We start from the raw sequence: 19392 nt of genomic DNA, 5'->3' as shown, positions 1-19392 counted from the left end.
TGTTCTTTGTCAGGGACTATTTTTTCGGGTGGAAGGAAGGCTTTTAGTAAGAGTTTACTTTATGAAAGTTGCATTGTTACATATTTTTGGCTTTAATATTTGTATTGTGTGGTAAACGCTTTATAAAAGCAATAAGGTACTCGAGGCTAGTGCTGTATCATGAATAAGTCACGGCCGTGACTTATTCACGATACAGCACAGCCTCTCGCTTGCTTACTTAATAAAACAAATTAAAATGAAAACTGAAAGTATAAAAATAAAAGCTAATTTGAAGTATTAATAAATATTATAATAGTATATAAGTAATATTAAATAACACTAGTATGCAGTACACTCACTTTTGTTACAGAAAGTGTCTGCTAAAAGTAAGGTAACCATTAACCACCTGAACATTTATGTTCTTTTTCTAGTAAATAATTACAACAATGAGCTTGAAGTACTTAAATAGTAGGTAATTGGTGAATAATGTTGTGCAGTTCAAGGCTTATCAGAGCTTGGCATATAATAATACAAAAATGATTTTACTTTCTGGGATAATCGTCCTTCCTGTTCCTTCAGGCTTCAATAAATGTGGCAGGAGAAATGGCGGCTGCACTCACCTGTGCCTTCCTCGGCATAATGTGACGTCTTGTGCTTGTCCCACTGGTATTCTGCTGAAAAGTGATGGAAGATCATGTGACAGTTTGCCTGAAACATACCTGCTGTTTTCGAATCGCATCAGTGTTCGACGAATCTCTCTAGACACTAATGACCATACAGATGTGTACGTTCCTGTGCCCGAGTTGCATAATGTTATTTCGTTGGACTATGACAGCGTGGAGAGGAAATTGTACTATACAGATGTGTCACTGGATGTTATCAGGTATGATGTCTAATACTAAAATTAATCATTAGTTTTGAAATACTGCAGTAGGGGCATGTTATCATTTATCCTGCTTGTTACTGCAAGATTTTTACTGCAAGTTTTAAAAATCTCCACTCTGGCTTTTACTTCTGTTTTAAATGCAATATGTTGTTAAGCTCTCTTATATTATTTACAAAATATTTTATTGTATTCAGACGGGTAAATTTAGATGGCAGCAATATGGAAACTGTGATCAGTCATGGTCTGAAGACCACTGATGGACTTGCTGTCGACTGGGTCGCCCGCAACATGTACTGGACAGACACTGGCCGTAACACCATTGAAGTGGCTCACTTAGATGGTACATCTCGGAAAGTTCTGGTGAATAACAGTCTGGATGAACCAAGAGCCATTGCTGTGTTTCCTAGCAAAGGGTGAGAATGGCAAATATATTATCATTTACTTCCAGTTGTATTGATTTATGGATTTCTTTTTTTACATTTAAGGCCCTGGTATACTCAGGGTGAAGTTCTTTTTCATTCTTCGTTTAAGGGTAAAAAGAGGTTTGAAATACATGACCAGCAGTATACTGTTAGCAAACATGCCTATGTTGCCCACTCTGCTAAGAGCGGTGTTTAGATGAATATGTAAATATTAGGGGTGTAACGGTACACATACATGATGGTTCGGGACATACCTCGGTATTGAAGTCCTGGTTTGGTACAGCAGGGGGGAGAAAACTAAACATAAAATTGCTTCTTTTTTCTTCTTTTTTATTAAACAGTGGTTTATTGAACAAATTGTGTCTCTTTAAATAAATTCAATTAAAATTAAAATTTTCTGAAGGAAAAGCTATATACAGGGAGCACTTTCTTGCACATTACTATAATATTAAAGGTTACAATTAACAACAGAGCCAAACTATTAAATTCAGTTGCTGTTTATTTTTAGATATAATAATCAACACTCAAATAAAATAAATAAAAAAAACATTAATTGCACATAAGGCAGGTTTTGCATTAACTTCTAAATCTAATTATGAAATTATTTTTCAATTATTTTTCTATTCCAATTCATTTTCGAAATATGATCATTTACACAGTTACTGTCATAACTTGTTTTGGGGCTCTATGAAATCCATTTTATTTTTTCCCAAATTCTGTTTTTTCCGTTTTATATTTTCTAGATTCCGGTTTTTTTTTTTTTTTTTTTTTTTTGGACTCCATTTTAATGGTTAAATAAAATTTGTCTCATTTATTGAAATAATGAAACTTATTCAATTTACCAACAATTTATTAAAAGTTTAACAAAAAATTACCTTTTTTAAGGCCCTATATATTTCCCCTCAAATTCTGTTTTATTTTTACCAAATTCTGTTTTCTGTTTTAACGTTTCTGTAATATGTTTCTGCAAAGTTAAATCGAACTTTTATTTTGATGGGTTCCCAAAAGCTTTGAGTTTCTCTGTTTATGACGATAGTTTTCTTAAACGAAGTGGTTAAATGCTGATGAAGTGACTTTCAGAGCGGCTCTGGAGATGAATTTCTTGCATTCGTTTCCTCATATAGTGAGGCGACAGAGGATGAAAACACCGCGAACATCGCACATGCTTCAATGTGTGTGCGCGCGGTAAATGAAACCGCTCTTCTGCGTCACACACAGACATGCAGGTTTCATATTTAAATAGTCTTTTTGCGGTTTAATATTCACAGACACTAGTCTATATCGCGATTTGATTTAAGTGTACTGACCTGCTTTTTATTCATTCATCAAAAATTTGACAAATTCCGTGACATTCCGCGTTATGTAGTAAATTCCGTTTTTATGACTGGATTTCGCGATTCCGTCCACATTTTCTGCATCGCGGGAATCATAGGGCCCTACTTGTTTTCATGACAAATTTATTTTATTTAAACATATATTAAATAATTAAGACATTACTAACAGGTAAAGTAAATATAATGAATATATAAGTTAATATAGTGCATATATTTAGTGAAATGCTCCCCTCGAGTTCATTTCTCTAGTGAACTAACATGCTGTGGACACTAAATGACTTGCCTGAGGTAAATGTAATGCTCCGTGAGATATTATTCTCAGGCTGTTTTATTGATGTCTTTCTGCAGTTGAAACACTGGTTGAGAGATTACATGTAAACATATCTATGCATAGATCTTCTTCTGCGCTTTTTCCTCTTGTGGCGGTTAGCAAACAGTGTTGCATTACCGTGCATGCCCCCTTCTGAATTGGAGTGTGGATTGTCTGGGACTGACTGTATTTGTCATATGACTGTATGCACTGAACCGTGACGTCTGTAACGTGACAATTCGAGAGGAATACAATGTACCGTTACACCCCCAGTAAATATGTGCTGCGTGCTTTCCTCTCAATAACAAAATAAGCACGCAACAAATATGACAGTTAAAAAAGCATCTGATCATAGCGATGTGGACTTGTTTACACAAGCTTTGCAATTTGGCACTCCAGTCAAGTCACGTTTACTTATATAGCATTTTATACAATAGATTGCTTAAAATCAAGCAGCTTTACAGTATCAAACAAGAAAAAAACAGTGTCAGTGTTACTTTCAATTAGAATGAAAACATTTTTACTGGAAAGTAGCTCTCCAGTTTGTTCATGTCTGACCTCAATAGACAGACAGAAAAAACAGAAAAAATAAACCGTAGAAGATTTCTACGTCAAAGAAGGCGGAGCCTTAGAGCCACACCTACCTATTACATAATCTCCACAGACTACCATTGGGTAGTTTAAAAAGTGTTTACTTTTCCGGAAAGTTCACTTTGGCAAGTTATTTTGAACTCCCGAAATGAACAACAAACTAACTTCGTTTTGGCCTAATTTTGTTCGAAATGACTTCACACTCGAAGTATATTAGGCCTTTGTGCATATGGCTGATGGTGTTATCCAAAGCAACTTACATTGCATTGAAGGTGCACAATTTATGCATTCCCTGGAAATCGAACCCATGACCATGGCATTGCTAGCAGCATGCTCTATTGTTTGGAAAGAGAAAATGAGAAATGTCGATATTATTATATCCTGAAAAGTATCTAAACCCATTAGTCTAATTCTAAACTATTTTACCCAGTGTTTGTATTTTCTATGTATTTTGTATATGTAGAGCAGTGGTATGTAAGCTTACTATACAGGTGCTGGTCATATAATTAGAATATCGTGAAAAAGTTCATTTTTTTATTGTAAATTATTTTAAAAAATGAAACTTTCATATATTCTAGATTCCCTACATGTAAAGTAAAACATTTCAAAAGTTTTTTTTTTAAATTTGTTGATTAGAGCGTACAGCTCATGAAAGTCCAAAATCCAGTATCTCAAAATATTAGAATATTTACATTTGAGTTTCATTAAATGACCATCCCTACAGTATAAATTCCGGGTATCTTTTGTTCTTTGAAACCACACTAATGGGGAAGACTGCTGACTTGGCAATGGTCCAGGAGACAATCATTGACACCCTCCACAAAGAGAGTAAGTCACAGAAGGTCATTACTGAATGGGGTGGCTGTTTACAGAGTGTATATCAAAGCATATTAAATGCAAAGTTGACTGGAAGGAAGAAATTGGGTAGGCAAAGGTGCACAAGCAACAGGGATGACCGCAAGCTTGAGAATACTGTCAAGTAAAGCCGATTCAAACACTTGGGAGAGCTTCACAATGAGTAGAATGAAGCCGGAGTCAGCGCATCAAGAGTCACCACACTCAGACATCTTCAGGAAAAGGACTACCAAGCCACTTCTGAACCAGAGACAACGTCAGAAGCATCTTACCTGGGCTAAGGAGAAAAAGAACTGGACAGTGAACAGTGGTCAAAAGTCCTCTTTTCAGATAAAAGTAAATTTTGCATTTCATGTTGAAATCATGGTCCCAGAGTCTGAAGGAAGACTGGAGAGGCACAGAATCCAAGCTGCTTGAAGTCTAGTGTGAAGTTTCTGAAGTCAATAATGATTTGGGGGGGCCGTGACGTCTGCTGGTGTTGGTCCATTGTGTTTTATCAAGTGCAAAGTCAATGCAGCCATCTTCCAGGAGATTTTGGAGCACTTTATGTTTCCATCTGCTGACAAGCTTTATGGAGATGCTGATTTCCTTTTCCAGCAGGACTTTAGCATCTGCCCACAGTGCAAAAACCACTTCCAAGTGGTTTGCTGAGCATGATATTACTGTGCTTTATTGGCCAGCCAATATGCCTGACCTGAATCTATGGGATATTTTCAAGAGAAAGATGAGAAACAGTCGATCCAACAATATACAGATGATCTGAAGGCTCAATAGTGCCTCAGCAGTGCCACAGGCTGATCACTTCCATGCCACACTTCACTGATGCAGTAATTTGTGCTAGGAGCAAGTCATTTGCTGTAATATGTCCTGCCGATCAAGTATTGAGTGCACAAAAGAACATACTTTAAAGAACTTGAACTTTTCTGTTTTGCAAATCCATTTTTTGATTGATCTTAGGAAATATTCTAATATTTTGAAATACTGGATTTTGGACTTTCATGAGCTGTACGCTCTAATCATCAAAATTTTTAAAAAAAACTTTTGAAATGTTTTACTTTACATGTAGGGAATCTAGAATATATGAAAGTTTCATTTTTAAAAATAATTTATAATAAAAAAATGAACTTTTTGATGATATTCTAATTATATGACCAGCACCTGTATATACACTGTGTGTGTGTGTATGTGTGTATAATATATATATAGTAAACTTCCAAAATGGTTAATTTTATGTAGTTATTTTATCTACAAGTGGTTAAATCTAGAATAAAATAATGCAGTAAGATTGCATTTATTTGAACGAGAGAGAGAGAGAGAGAGAGAGAGGGGAGTTACTATATATAGTTACTATATTACTACTAATGAATGCATTTCATCATTTTATTCTTTGGCAAGGTTCTTGTTCTGGACAGATTGGGGTCATATCGCAAAGATTGAGCGAGCATACCTGGATGGTACAGACAGAAAAGTCCTCATTAACACAGATCTGGGATGGCCAAATGGCTTGACACTGGACTATGACACTCGCAGGTAAAAGAGGAGAATTCATTAAGAAGAGCAGAGAGTTTCAATGATTTTGTTGAAAGCTGGCATACATGTATAAAATGGACCTTAAACCAATATCAACAAAGTTCTGATCCACTTTTAGGCTACATACACTGTACAGTTTTCCCTGTTGAGTGCATAATGCCTTTCTGAACAAACACATTTTGGTAATTTATGGGAGTGACAATTGTATTCTATGACCAAATTACCTGAAAAATGCAGGTAGTGGATTTAATGTTAATGAAGCTATGTTAAACTGCGACTATGTTATAGTCAAGTTTTTAATGCGCATTTTTAGGATTTATGCACATCTTGGCGTTTCCATCCAGCATTTTTTATGAGGTATCACAAAATTCACATAAAAATAGGTGGATGGAAAAAATTGTCAAAACAGTGCTTCTGTCCTTGGCAATTTCCTCAAAAATGCAGTTTTGCATTTAGTAATATTACTTCGGTCAAACCAAACAGGTTGGCATTCCTGCTTCTTGTTCACTTGATCACTCAGTCATCGCAATTTCAAGGGTGATGCACACCGAATGATTTTTGGAGATTCACTACCACATTTAAACACTCCTGTCACTAGGTTGCAGTGTGTATGTGGCCTTAGATGAAACATACACATGCTGTTGCTGTTTTTGACGATCATTTTCATTTCAAATTTTGTTCTCTTTTCTTTCTTTCTTCAGTTTTACACCTAGCTATACTTTTTCAATGCCACTTTACCACTAACAACAACTGGCTTTGACTGTTCAGGTACTTTCCATGAATAGGGTACAGTTAGTGTCACATTTTTGGTTGAAATAAGGGAAACTGTAGCTCCAGATAAAATCCTTGAGATAAAATAACCATAACTTAGCCTTTTTATTTATTTTTTATTTCCCATTTCTCATTTTAATTTAGTTTAACTAGATGTAATAAAAACAAACTGAATTAAAAATGAATAAAAACTATATAGACAGAAAAAAAAAGATATTATATAGATACTATAGTTGTATCTCAATGATACTAAAATAAAACTGTAGATTTATAATAGCATTTTGATAAGAATAAAATGCAAGTAGGATATATTAGGATATATTTATTCACTTGTGTAATTTCAGTATAATAAAACAAACATTACATCACAAATCAGTTTTTTTTTTAATTTTTTTTACAGTATTTAGACATGTTCCAAATGTTGATAACCGCAATACTTCATTTGCTTAAAAAGATGTCTTCCTTCAAGCATTTCAGGCTCTATTTTGTACCACAATCATGGCAAGTACCTTCAAACATTTTGGAGAACACACAACTGAATTATCACGTGATTTCATGTATAGGATCTTTTGGGTGGATGCACACTTGGACCGCATAGAAAGTTCTGACTTGAATGGCAAACTGCGTCAAATTCTCATCAGCCCCGTCTCACACCCGTTTGCCCTCACGCAGGTACCTTTCCATATCTGATCCTCACCCTCACTTATCGAATTAATGTGTCTCACTCACCTGCACCTTCATCACCTCCCGCTCCACTGACCCGTCCTCTCTTTCACTTATATCTCTGCATTTATAACCTTTGCATGATGTTCTCTTCCTTGCATCTTTCCATTATCTGACCCTCCTTTTTCTTCCCATCTTTCTTTCTCCCCCCTTTTTTTTTTTTTACCCCTTTTCTTTGTCTCCAGTTGAAACCGGTATACTCTCCTTTAACTCCTTTTTCCCGAATCTCACAGCAAGACCATTGGATTTACTGGACGGACTGGCAGACCAAGTCTATTCAGCGAGTAGATAAGCATACAGGTCGTAGTAAGGAAACTGTGCTGGCTAATGTAGAGGGCCTCATGGACATCATAGTGGTGTCACCACAAAGGCAGACTGGTAAGATTGACTTGTTGGGCCTGAACTGAAGAGCACAATGTGTCTACATGTTTTACTTTGAAGGGTTTTTGTGATATTTTATTTTTTTAATTATTTTGCATACAATTCCTATGCATAGAACATCATATTTAACATTTGGGAGATGCACCTAACTTTAAAGCGATAGTTCACCCAAAAATGAAAACTCTCATCATTTACTCACCCTCAAGTTGTTCCAAACCTGTATGAGTTTCTTTCTTCTGTTAAACACAAAAGAAGATATTTTGAAGAATGTTGGTAATCAGACAGTTGACAGCAGCCATTGACTTCCATAGTATTTGTTTTCCTACTATGGAAGTCAATGGCTACTGTCAACTGTTGGGTTACCAACATTCTTCAAAATATCTTCTTTTCTATTCAGCAGAAGAGAAAAAAAAAAAAAAAACTTATACAACATGAGGGTGAGTAAAAGATGACAACATTTTCATTTTTGGGTGAACTATCGCTTTAAGGTGAAGAGTGTGTGTGCGTGTGTGTTTCCATCCAAAATATTTTCTCCTATCTCAGCTTAAAATGTATTGACAGGTTGATTTCTCTGGAAAACACTGTTGCTATATAACACTTGCAAGCATAGGCTAATATTTGCTTAAGAATCCTGACCACTCCCTATTTAACAGAGATTCTCAACCGTTTTGACCCGAAGGCCCTCGATATGGACTATTTCTGCTGTAATTATGACAAAGCTGCTTGTTTTCAAGCTTCTTTTATTAACTGAAACTGCATGGGAGTGTTGATTATATTAAATTATATATTACATTTTTAAAATATTTCTATTTTACCTTTAATTTTAGTTTTAGTAATTTTAATACTTCGACTTATTTTAGTTAGTAGCCAAGTTTTTAATTTTAATTTTATTTTTCAATTTCAAATAAGGTTTTATATAAGTTTTTAATTTTAGTTTTGTTTTCTAGAAATTTGATTAAGATGGCTTACATATGCCTATATTAATCAGAATTTTGGCCTATGAAAACATATTCAGAATATCCATTGCAAGTGAATATTAATTAATTATCCACAATTAATTTTGTCACTTCAGAATTTTAAAGATCTTTGTGTTATTCAATTAAAAGCAACAATTTTTGAGGAGAGAAAATTATTTTTTGTTATTATTTCTATTTTATTATTCAACATTATTATATTATAATATTATATGGGAAATTAAATTCCATTTGTCATGATTTTATATGTTAGCATTTTCTAAATAAAAAAAAAAAAATCTAATTTAGCATTTTTTATTTAGATTTAGATTATTTTGATATATTAATATTTAATTTATTAACTATATACTTTTTAGTCATCTTGAGGATGCCTGGTTGAGAATCACTACTATTCAGTTTTCAGTCATGTGACTGCCATGGAGACCTGGAGGGCAAAACATCCATAGACCTGTCAGTTTTTCATCTCAAAAGAAGAAAAACAAAAACATTTGTTTTGGGCGATTGTGGTCCATATACAGCATCTGCTGCAGTATTTCAACCACTAAAAACAGTGGGACGTTCTAAAACGCTTAATGTGAAAAACACTTCAAGTGCCTTAATGCACTAAAACAGTGCTATTAAAAGATCAAATTCAGTATAAACCTTATTGATAATACGTTCTAATATACAAGTGAGCAGATGAGCCCAGAATATGAACGCAATGCGCTAAATGGTTAAGCTTTTCTTTATAATGGTTCATCTGCTTGCCTGTACATAGTATGCTTCATCAGTAAGGTGTGTACTGGTCTTTTAATATCACTGTCTTAGTACTTAGCACAAACCTGGTAAAAAATAACTGCCGATCCATGGAGGAAAGCCTTGTTTTGCCCTCCTGGTGGGCATTCCTATACGAGTGTGATGTCACGTGAAAACTATGAATACAGCTACATTGGCTATTGAGTTTAGTTTTGAGTTTAATGATTGTAATTAAACAAAATGTGATATATTGCTTGGCACTTTATTAAATAATATCTGACTATATCACAGTGTTTGGATTCTTAAGGAAATGTTATACATAAATCCTCTGGTGGTCTTGTCTGTGGTCCAATAGAGTGTTTCCCAGCCCTGATCCTGGGGCCCCAACATGACTGCACATTTTTTATGTCTCCCTATTCAAACAAATAAGATTCAACTCATCAGCTCTTTAGAAGAAACTCCAAGACCTGGAATGTGTGCGTCAGATATGGGAGACGTCCAAAATGTGTCCTGGACAGGAGCTGGAAAACATTTGTCTTATATATTGTCTTTTGTGTGATTTGAATATAAACAATGTTGCCTATAGTGTAGCTCTATCACAATCCAATAAATGTCTTAAATATTTTCAAGATTGTTATTGATACATGAACAGTGAGCACATAAATGATGAAGAAATGTTATAGTTGTCATTGATATGAATATATTAGTAACATTTACTATCTTATCGTTCTAGGTACAAATTATTGCGGTGTGAATAATGGGGGTTGCACACACTTGTGTCTTGCGAAGAGTAACAGTTTTGTGTGTGCATGTCCAGATGAGCCTGACGGCAGACCGTGTTCTACAAGTGAGTTCAACAGTTTTCAAGGAATCACTGTTGAACATGGAGGTGTTACACAATTGAATAATTATATTAATGATATGACTGCGTTTACATCTACCAGATTACCATCCGTGTTATTTTAGTGTTATTCATGTACTATTATAGTATTTATTAATATTTTGAACTAGCTTTTATTTTTATATTTTCAGTTTTCACTTCAATTTTAAGTTTGTTGTAATTTTAGTTGTTGTTGTTTTTTCTATTTAGCATTTATTTATTTTTATTTCAGTTTTAATAATTTTAGTACTTCAACTTGTTTTATTTGTTAATTGCCAAGGCAACATTTCTAATTTTCATCTAAGTTTTTTATGTAATATTTATATTTTATTTCAAATTTATTTCGGTTAACAAAAAACATTTTTAATAGTGTTAATTTTGTTTTCTAGAAATTCGAATAAGTTACATATGCCTGTATTAATGAGAATTATGACTCTCATTTAGAACATGAATATTCATGTATATTTGCATGACCTTATTATTAATTACTAATACATTTGCATAAATAGAGCCATTAGTTATTAGTATTTCAATTCTGCCCAGTGTTATTTTTGTCATTGAGATACTATATTTTTATCAATAGTTTGAATTAACTCAAATTAAAATGAAAACAATATATATGAAGTTTTAATTTATTTTATTTTATTTGTTTTGTTTTTTTTTTTTTAGTATATCTAAAAAAAAATTTTTAGGGGCCAAGCACTGAAGGTGCAATGGCACCTATTTTATCCGTTTGCGTTCTTCTTATTCTTCCGCTCTGGGAGTTTGTGGCAGCCCATAGAACCGCCAAAAACACTACTTTTTCAAACTCCTCCTAGATGGTTGCTCCAATTTTCATGAAAATCAATTCAGATCATCTTCAGACTATGTTGGCAAAAAGTTATCAAAAGCTTTTTGATAAACCCAACCATTCTCGAAAAAAGCGCAAACAAATTAGAAGAAGAGTATGCCAAATTGGATGCAAGGCTATATCTCTGCAACGCTTTAGCGTATTCTGACCAAACTTGGTACATGCTGCATTTTGGCACAGTGCCACCTACTGGTCTGGAGATAGCAATTTTTTTTTTTTTTTTTTTTTGCTTATAATTTAATTGCTTATAACGGTTTGGCCAAAAATTTTGATAGTAAGTGGCAAAAAAAAAATGCAAAGTCGTGCATGGGTACTCATACATATACATGTCTATAACTCTTAAACGAAATGAGATATTTTCACCAAATTTGACACTTATTTGTGGGCACACTCTGGGGACACATAAAAAAAAGTGGTGAGATTGCACCTGTTGGTGGCGCTATAACTAAACAAAATTAAATTGCCACTAACTACAATAAAGTGTATGAAATAAAATGCTATATTTTACTGATGAATTTACTTCTTGCTTGCTGCTTTGTGCTTGGCCCCTTAATGGCTGCTTGCAGCTATATTTAATTATTATTTCAGTTTTAGTTTTAGTTATACGGAGCCCTGGACATGACATGCAGGAAAAAAAAATAGTAGGCTAAATCGTGCGCACGATTTATTAATTCGTTCCCTCAATTTACTAAAACGTGCACATGATTTACTATTTCATTCCCTCGATTTATAAATCATGCGCATGATTTATAAATCGAGTGAACGAAATAGTAAATCGTGCACACATTTTAGTAAATCGTGCACACGTTTTAGTAAATCATGCACATGATTTAGTAAATCGAGGGAACGAATTAGTAAGTCGTGCGCACAATTTAATGTTTTTTTTCTTGCATGTCATGTGCGGGGCTCTGTATAGTTATTTTAGTACATCTTTACATACAAGTACATACAAGTTTTATTTCAAGTGACAGAAGTTTTTTATGGTTTTATTTTTATTTAACTATAATAACCCTGATTCTGTTTCTGAACTAGTCTCTGGTTACATTCCCACGGCACCTGAGAAGGGCACCATGGGTACTCGGGCCCCTAAACCCCCCACCACAGTGAAACCTCACAAAGGCCTGTCAGTGGTCAAGTAAGTCAACTGCAACTATCCAGTCTAAAAAAAGGTTTCCTTTGAAGAATCACGTCAAATCCAATCCAAACATTTTCTCCCAACAGTTGTACAGATGCAAGTCACAATCCAGAGGACTGCTCTCAGAACAATGTTGTGTCTGCACCTCGTGGTAAATGAATTACAATTCTGTCATATAAGAATAATGAACATTGTAAAGCAAGTGTGAATTGACCATTTACATTTTGACCATTTTTGTAAAGATGAGAGCCCTCATATCAGCTACGTGATTGGTGGAGCTCTGTCAATTTTGGCGATCCTGATACTCATAGCTGCATTCATTATTTACAGGTAGGTCTCAGGTTTTATGAAGCACTTTATGAAGTTTCATAAAGTTTCATAAATAAATTCCTTTTCTCAGCTGCTCATACAAATTTTTTTTTTTGCCTTTCAGGCACAAAAAATTCAAGTTTGCAGATCCAGGAGTGAGCAACTTGACTTACAGCAACCCTTCATACAGAACTTCAACACAGGAGGTTAAAATAGAAACTGCCCAAAAACCTACAATAAACAACCAACTGCGATATAAAAAAGAGGTATTGTTTATTATTCTTTCCTTTTCACTGTTGAAAATTTCACAAAAGAATCATTTAGATAAATGTAAATTATTGTTGATGTTGTTTGACCTCAGCCATGACTGACATAATTGTTCTCATCATTTTCGTGAGCAGTACTTGGATCTCTTTACAGAGTCCCCAATCATCTTTTTTTTTTCCCCCATGTTCTCCACGGCAGCTCAATCATCCTTACAACTCCCTGTCTCCTTTCATCTTTTGACAACCCCCTTTTATTTTCATCAGAATGGCAAACAAGGTAGTCAAACAAATTGGGAAAATATTCTTGCTTTCCTAATTTTAAGTCAGCCTTGTGATTGTGACCAACTGTTATGCTCGATTGCTCAAATCCAGCATCCAACTTTTTCTTCATGCATGCAATCAGTTTGAAAAGAATTTCTGCATGAAAGTGCAAGCAAGATAGCATTTATAGATGTTACAATTTATGATGATAAAATGTTATAAAGGAGCAATTTCTTAGCCTACACTGCCTGAGGTAGCATGAATTGTGAGCCTTTTCTTTTGAAGTGCAGTGGTTGAAGTGGTGTTTTTTTTATTGTTAAAGTTGGCATGAAATCAAAATTGACCCTATTTACTTTGTTAGTGCGCATTACTAGACTTGCAGGGAACAATTCATCCGTGCAAGTTGATTCTTTGTATTCTTTGATCAAAATCTGAAAATGTACTTTCCCTCTGGGATGGCCTTCCTTCTCTGATTACGTCACTTTGATGGCTTGGATAGAACATTGTCTGCAACTGTCAGTCTGCCGTGAGTTTTGACAGCGAGCTGAATGGAACTCCCACTTTTCTAGATCCAATCAATTCCCAGTGGGGAAAGAAAGCCAAGCCTCTATTTTTATCATGCATTATTCTGTTTCACAAAGTACGTCACAATACTGAAGTAAAGTCGGTCACAACTTCCGGTTCACAATGACGAGAGTACACTTTCATGACTCATTGCACCTTTAAGTGTCTTAAGACAAAATGTAAGATTTTTGCAGTAAAATATCCAAAAACCACTAGGCCAGTGTTATAAATTTTGTTCACTTGAGTACTTACAATATCCCAAATGTTTCCAACTTTTTGTAAATCATGAGAAAATTGCAATTTTAGTAAGGTTAATCATTTTCAACACACTGAAATGTATCTAATATGATAAACAGAGCTGCGTTACCTCATACTCATGACCAGAAAAGCGGAAAGCGGCAATCGCTCCAGCGGCCTCGTTCAGCTCCCACAACACTCGGTCCTGCTCAGCTTCATACTACAGTAACGTTAATAATCGCATCCATGAACATGTTTTCTTCCTGAATCCTATCTTTATTCTTTTGCACTGTCCGTTGAGGTGAAGACCACATGTCCCAAGATTCCATGCTCAAACTTGGCATCATCAAGCTACGCCTTTGTTTTGAATAGGCCTCAAGCGACCTCTAGCGGACAGAAAATCTTACATATTGTACCTTTAAGTACACTTTTAAAGTGCACTTTGTAATAATATCCATTTTAATGTACATTACATTGTACAAGTCATTGTTTAAATAATCTTTTGTCATGTTTAAAGAAGAACACTTATTTTGATGTGTTGACTAACATACTAAAGCACATGTAAAACACTTGATTATAATTTGAACTGTAGTGTGTTATTTAGTATTACATTTAAAATAAAGATGTACTTAAAGGGATAGTTCACCCAAAAATGAAAATTCTGTCATTGTTTACTCTCCCTCGAGTTGTTTCAAACATGTATAAATTTCTTTCTTCTGCTGAACACAAAATAAGTTATTTTGAAAAATGTCTGTAACCAAAGAGTTGATGGGCTTCATTGACTTCCATAGTATTTTTTTCCCATACTATTGAAGTCAGTGGGGCCCATCAACTGTTTGGCCCATATTCTTCAAAATATCATCTTTTGTGTTCAACAGAAGAAAGAAATTTATACAGGTTTGGAACAACTTGAGGCAGAGTAAATGACAGTTTTCAAAAATATCTTAATTTGTGTTCCAAAGATGAACAAAGGTCTTTCGGGTGTGGAACGACATGAGGGTGAGTAATTAATGACAGAATTTTCATTTTTGGGTGAACTAACCCTTTAAGTATATTCTTTTAAAGTATATTTTTTTCTGTAATAAGTTCTTTTAATAAGTATTAAGTAATAAGTATGCTAAAAGGTACTTTTTCACAATAGTATATCCAAATTAAAGTGATATTTTAAAGTTAGATTGAGTTTAAAGTCTCTTCTAATGGCAGTTGAATGTCATCTGTAGGTACAGGGTGTTGGGGATGGAGGCTACACTAAAGAGAAGATCCGCATCGTGGAAGGCGTTTGTCTGCTCTCAGGAGAGGATCTTTACTGGGAAGACTTGAGACAGTTGAAGGTGTGTCGAGGAGCTGGGCTTCACGCCTGCATGCGCACAGATACCGTCTCACTACAGGCAAGCTCTGCCTCTCTGAACGATGGAGAAACTGAACAGCTGCTGCAGGGTGACCAATCAGAGTGCTCGAGTATCAACACCACCCATGCCATAACGGCTCAACATCATAGTTCACATCCCGATACCGGCTGGGTCCCGAATCGTAAAGCCTCCACTGAGAGCGAAGTGTGAAAATGTACGAACAGATGCGGTCAACATGGAGGCACACATATACGGGAAAACAGAAACGTCGTTGGCGATTTCTCTTCAAAATTTGCCTGAAAAAGGCTTGAATGCACACTGTTATTAGAAGTAAAACAGGTAGGTACAGTCATATGGACCATATATATATACTTAAGCAGCTGGTACAGAGGAAAGCTAATGCATAAATACTCCAACAGCCAAATGAACTGTAAATAGATTTGAGACAGACCTCATACTTGAAAGTTTCCTTCGCATTACTCTAAACGTCAATAATACTTATATAAAAACGGTACATGACATGTGCACACAAACCCTTGCTCAGTTCATCTGGATTGCCTCTAATGTCTTCTGCCCTCTCTTTGGACTACGCAACCTCTTTTTTTTTTTTTTCTTTTTTTTTTTTTTGTGTCCTTTGAACTATGGAGAAGGTCACAGCACGCTGGAGTCAAAGAACAGACCTTGTGAGAAGGAAAAAAGAAACACTGACTGATATTTTGAGCCTTTTTGTATACAAGAGAAACTCTTTGAAGTAAACTGCTTTTTGTTTCTAATGCAAGCTTATGTTATCAGTTCATGGACTATCAGTTTAGGAAATGCTCAGCATCCAGCTCTCATCATGATGAAATGTATTTATGAACTTTCTGTACTTTGGATTGGGTTTTTAATGTTTTATTCTTTCGAAGTAGTTTTAAAAGCGTTAGGACTGTTGAAAGACTCGTTCACAAAACCTTGTGATGGTGCCAAAGGACAGAATTTACACACTCATGAAGAATCTGTTTTTTCAGTCACACTGAATAAATTACAGTCCATTTTAAAGAGTATTACAGTTATTTTGTCAAAGGTGAAGCCATTTTATATATACATATACATATACACTGTCCAGCCCCAAAAAAGTTGCTGTTTGGATTTAAACGGCAAATGCTTAAGAGTCTATGATTGGATCATTATTGCAGTGATTATTATTTTTCTAGCATGTTAAATGTTTGGCAACAGTTCTTCTAACCCTAATTGATGAAGCACGAAGAATAATTTTCACACATGAATTGGCATCTCTGAGTCCAGACCTTAATTTCACTGAAAGTCTTTGGGATGTGCTGGAGGAGGCTTTACAGAGTGCTCACCTCTTGCATTGTCAATACAAGATTTTGACCAAAAATTGATGCACCTCCTGAAGGAAATAACATCACATCATTATTTTTTGGTTAAGATCTTGTATTGACAATGCAAGAGGTGAGCACTCTGTAAAGTCTACTCCAGCACATCCCAAAGACTTTCGATGAATTTAAGGTCTTGACTGTCAATTCATATCTAAAAATGATTCTTCATGCTCCCTCCCAACCATTCTTTCACAATTTGTGCCTGATGAATCCTGACATTGTCATCCTGAAATATGGCAACGATTTGTCTTCCTACATGGTTGTTTAAGAAATGAAAAGCTACACACTCCATCAATCAGGGTTAGAAGAACTGTTGTCAAACATATAACATGATAAAAACTGCAATAATGATCCAGTCATAGACTCTTAAGTATTTGGCTATTTTAATTCAAACAGCGGATTTGTTGTTTTTTGTTTTTTTGGCCTGGCAGTGTGTGTATATATATATGGTTATGGCTTTTCTTGTTTGATGTTAAAATATGTTCAGAGTTTATATAGCAACCAAAACAAAAAAAACAGCTAAACAGAATCTGTAAAGCACCTTGCACTTGCACATGATTTAGCCATCTATGAAATTATAGGGCTACGCTAATTGTGTAAGTGAATGCAACTGACTGGGTGAATGTCACAAAACCTGTCAGGATCATGTCCAGGCCATGTTTTCCCCAAAATAAGGGATAGTCCAAGGCTAGCTGTGACGATTTTAATGCACAACGTGGAGGCAAAGAACCACCCGACGTGAAACGGAGTGCATTCAAATTGTTTTACGCACAGCTAGCCATGGATTATCACGCTTATACCATGGTCATTTGCTGGCATTGACAAGTTAAAGCTATTATTGGTGTTTGCAGCACAATATTTGATTGGAAGGGTAGAAATGACGGTTATTTTCATCAGTTACGGCTCTAGATAGATCTAGCATTCTGTCTGCTTTAAATCAGACACAGAGATAAAGTAGTGAATGAGCTATAGCATTTATTTGCTTTAATTATCGAGAGAGAGAGAGAGAGAGAGAGAGAGAGAGAGATGTATGTGAATTACCTGCAGCTGTGAGTTTAATTCCTTCAAAAACAGCGACGTAACCCCCTCTTTGCTGAGAAATATAATGTAGCAATTCAGTACTGAAGCTATTTCATTAATAAAAGTAACAGGCAGCATTGATACATTTCTGTGCTTCGATCTCGGTGTGTGAGTGATGTGTGTGTGCTCTTCAGTGAAAACAGTGCATTAATATAGAACGGTGATTAAACTGACTGGAACTACTGGTTTTAATGCACACCTTCCAGCCAATCTGAATTGAGTATACAGACAGACCATGGTATAATCTAAAATAGACTATATATATATATATATATATATATATATATATATATGGTTTAATTTTTACTTTGAAATGGTTTTGGGATATTCACCCTATATATTTGGAAATGTGTATGATGCTTTCAAATTTGTTATGTACATGTTTGTTTTATATAAAGATTATTTGAGGATTGTTATAAACCCATATGTGTTTGAGTTCTCAAAACCCCCTTGGAGTTGGTTCTCCGAGGTTCAGGACTATGTTTTTGCTGCTAAAACACATGGCGCATTTAGGCCACATAGTAGTTTATTGGTCTTGGCAGCTCTAATTGTTGGCTGACGAGGCAACCAGAGATGATTGCTGTTTAGATTTCCTCCCTCCGCTCCTCCTTTTCAGAAAAGAAATCAGATTTTCACAATGGAGTCAAAATGGTTAATGTATACAGAGTCTTTTGAACAAACATGCATTAATTTTATTCATTTAAATTATATAACCACTTCATTTGTTTGTAGGGGTTGGTGCCAGTTATTTAACAGAGTGCTCTTTTTTTCTGTTTTTGAAATGTCCAGAAATTTCAGTCTCATGTAACTGCTGTAAGTTAACTAAGATATATTTATAATTTTCATTGGTTGTAACTTGTATGTAAATATGAAGATGCTGTATATGTAGTTCTCCTTTGCAGTACTAACAAGCTGTGTGTGACAGTGATTTACTTTGCTTTTTTTCTATCTTTAATATAAAACTGCATTTGCTTTTGAATACAAATATGGCACTTATTTGACTCACTTTCTTTTAAAGATACTACATTTATTACATTACAATTCTTGCAGGTTTTGTAGTATGGGAGTCTAGGGGCAGTTGTTTTTGTTTTGTTTTAACATTTATTAGACTACATTTTACATCACAATTCAGATTTCTATAAATCTGCCAGCTATCTTTTTGTATAAAGCAGATGTATATCAAGTAATAGGGTCATTAATATATTGACATTGTGAAAGACTACTTCCTGAAATTGAATTTACAAGAAACAAGTGTTACAACTGCCCTTTATGGTGCTGACTTGGAAAAATAAATAATATAAACCTGCTGTATCTCAAATATGAGCAAGTCTCAATGGAATAATATTAATGCTTTAATACTTAATATTACTGAATTGTTTTCTTCGTATGGTCCTGCTACTTCAAGCTGTCAGAAATAATAAGTTTAAAGCAGTTGTACTTCAACTATTAAAATTTATTTTTAATAAACAAATATGCATTAGCTGATAAGGTAATAACAGCCAGGTCTTTAGCCAGGTACTTTAATGCAGTGATGTTCATTAAACAGTTAATGAATAGAGATTTGAAAAGTCATATTTTTTTCTTAACTAGT

At 34.8% G+C, this 19392-nt stretch overlaps 1 protein-coding gene across 4 annotated transcripts in view; it reads left to right on the top strand.

Moving 5' to 3' along the window:
- lrp4 (low density lipoprotein receptor-related protein 4) overlaps nucleotides 1-18786 on the top strand; it is a 115474-nt gene extending 96688 nt beyond the window's left edge. Inside the window, exons 28-39 of one of the 4 annotated variants that reach the window (XM_051900357.1) lie at nucleotides 559-862; nucleotides 1060-1278; nucleotides 5773-5907; nucleotides 7242-7350; nucleotides 7587-7779; nucleotides 10225-10338; nucleotides 12254-12356; nucleotides 12443-12507; nucleotides 12599-12686; nucleotides 12790-12931; nucleotides 13131-13208; nucleotides 15214-15353. In XM_051900357.1, coding sequence (XP_051756317.1) covers nucleotides 559-862; nucleotides 1060-1278; nucleotides 5773-5907; nucleotides 7242-7350; nucleotides 7587-7779; nucleotides 10225-10338; nucleotides 12254-12356; nucleotides 12443-12507; nucleotides 12599-12686; nucleotides 12790-12931; nucleotides 13131-13172 — 1514 coding nt within the window. In that variant the 3' untranslated portion in view covers nucleotides 13173-13208; nucleotides 15214-15353. Of the gene's footprint in view, nucleotides 1-558; nucleotides 863-1059; nucleotides 1279-5772; nucleotides 5908-7241; nucleotides 7351-7586; nucleotides 7780-10224; nucleotides 10339-12253; nucleotides 12357-12442; nucleotides 12508-12598; nucleotides 12687-12789; nucleotides 12932-13130; nucleotides 13209-15213 lie in introns of those variants that run through there. The other 3 variants (XM_051900355.1, XM_051900356.1, XR_007930922.1) reach the window with 3 other exon arrangements.
- Nucleotides 18787-19392: the final 606 nt, after the last annotated feature.

The sequence above is a fragment of the Ctenopharyngodon idella genome, chromosome 7 (assembly GCF_019924925.1).
Source record: "Ctenopharyngodon idella isolate HZGC_01 chromosome 7, HZGC01, whole genome shotgun sequence".
In the NCBI taxonomy this organism is placed as follows: domain Eukaryota; kingdom Metazoa; phylum Chordata; class Actinopteri; order Cypriniformes; family Xenocyprididae; genus Ctenopharyngodon; species Ctenopharyngodon idella.
The sequence above is the reverse complement of the archived record's forward strand: the minus strand, read 5'-3'. Positions and strand labels throughout refer to the sequence as shown.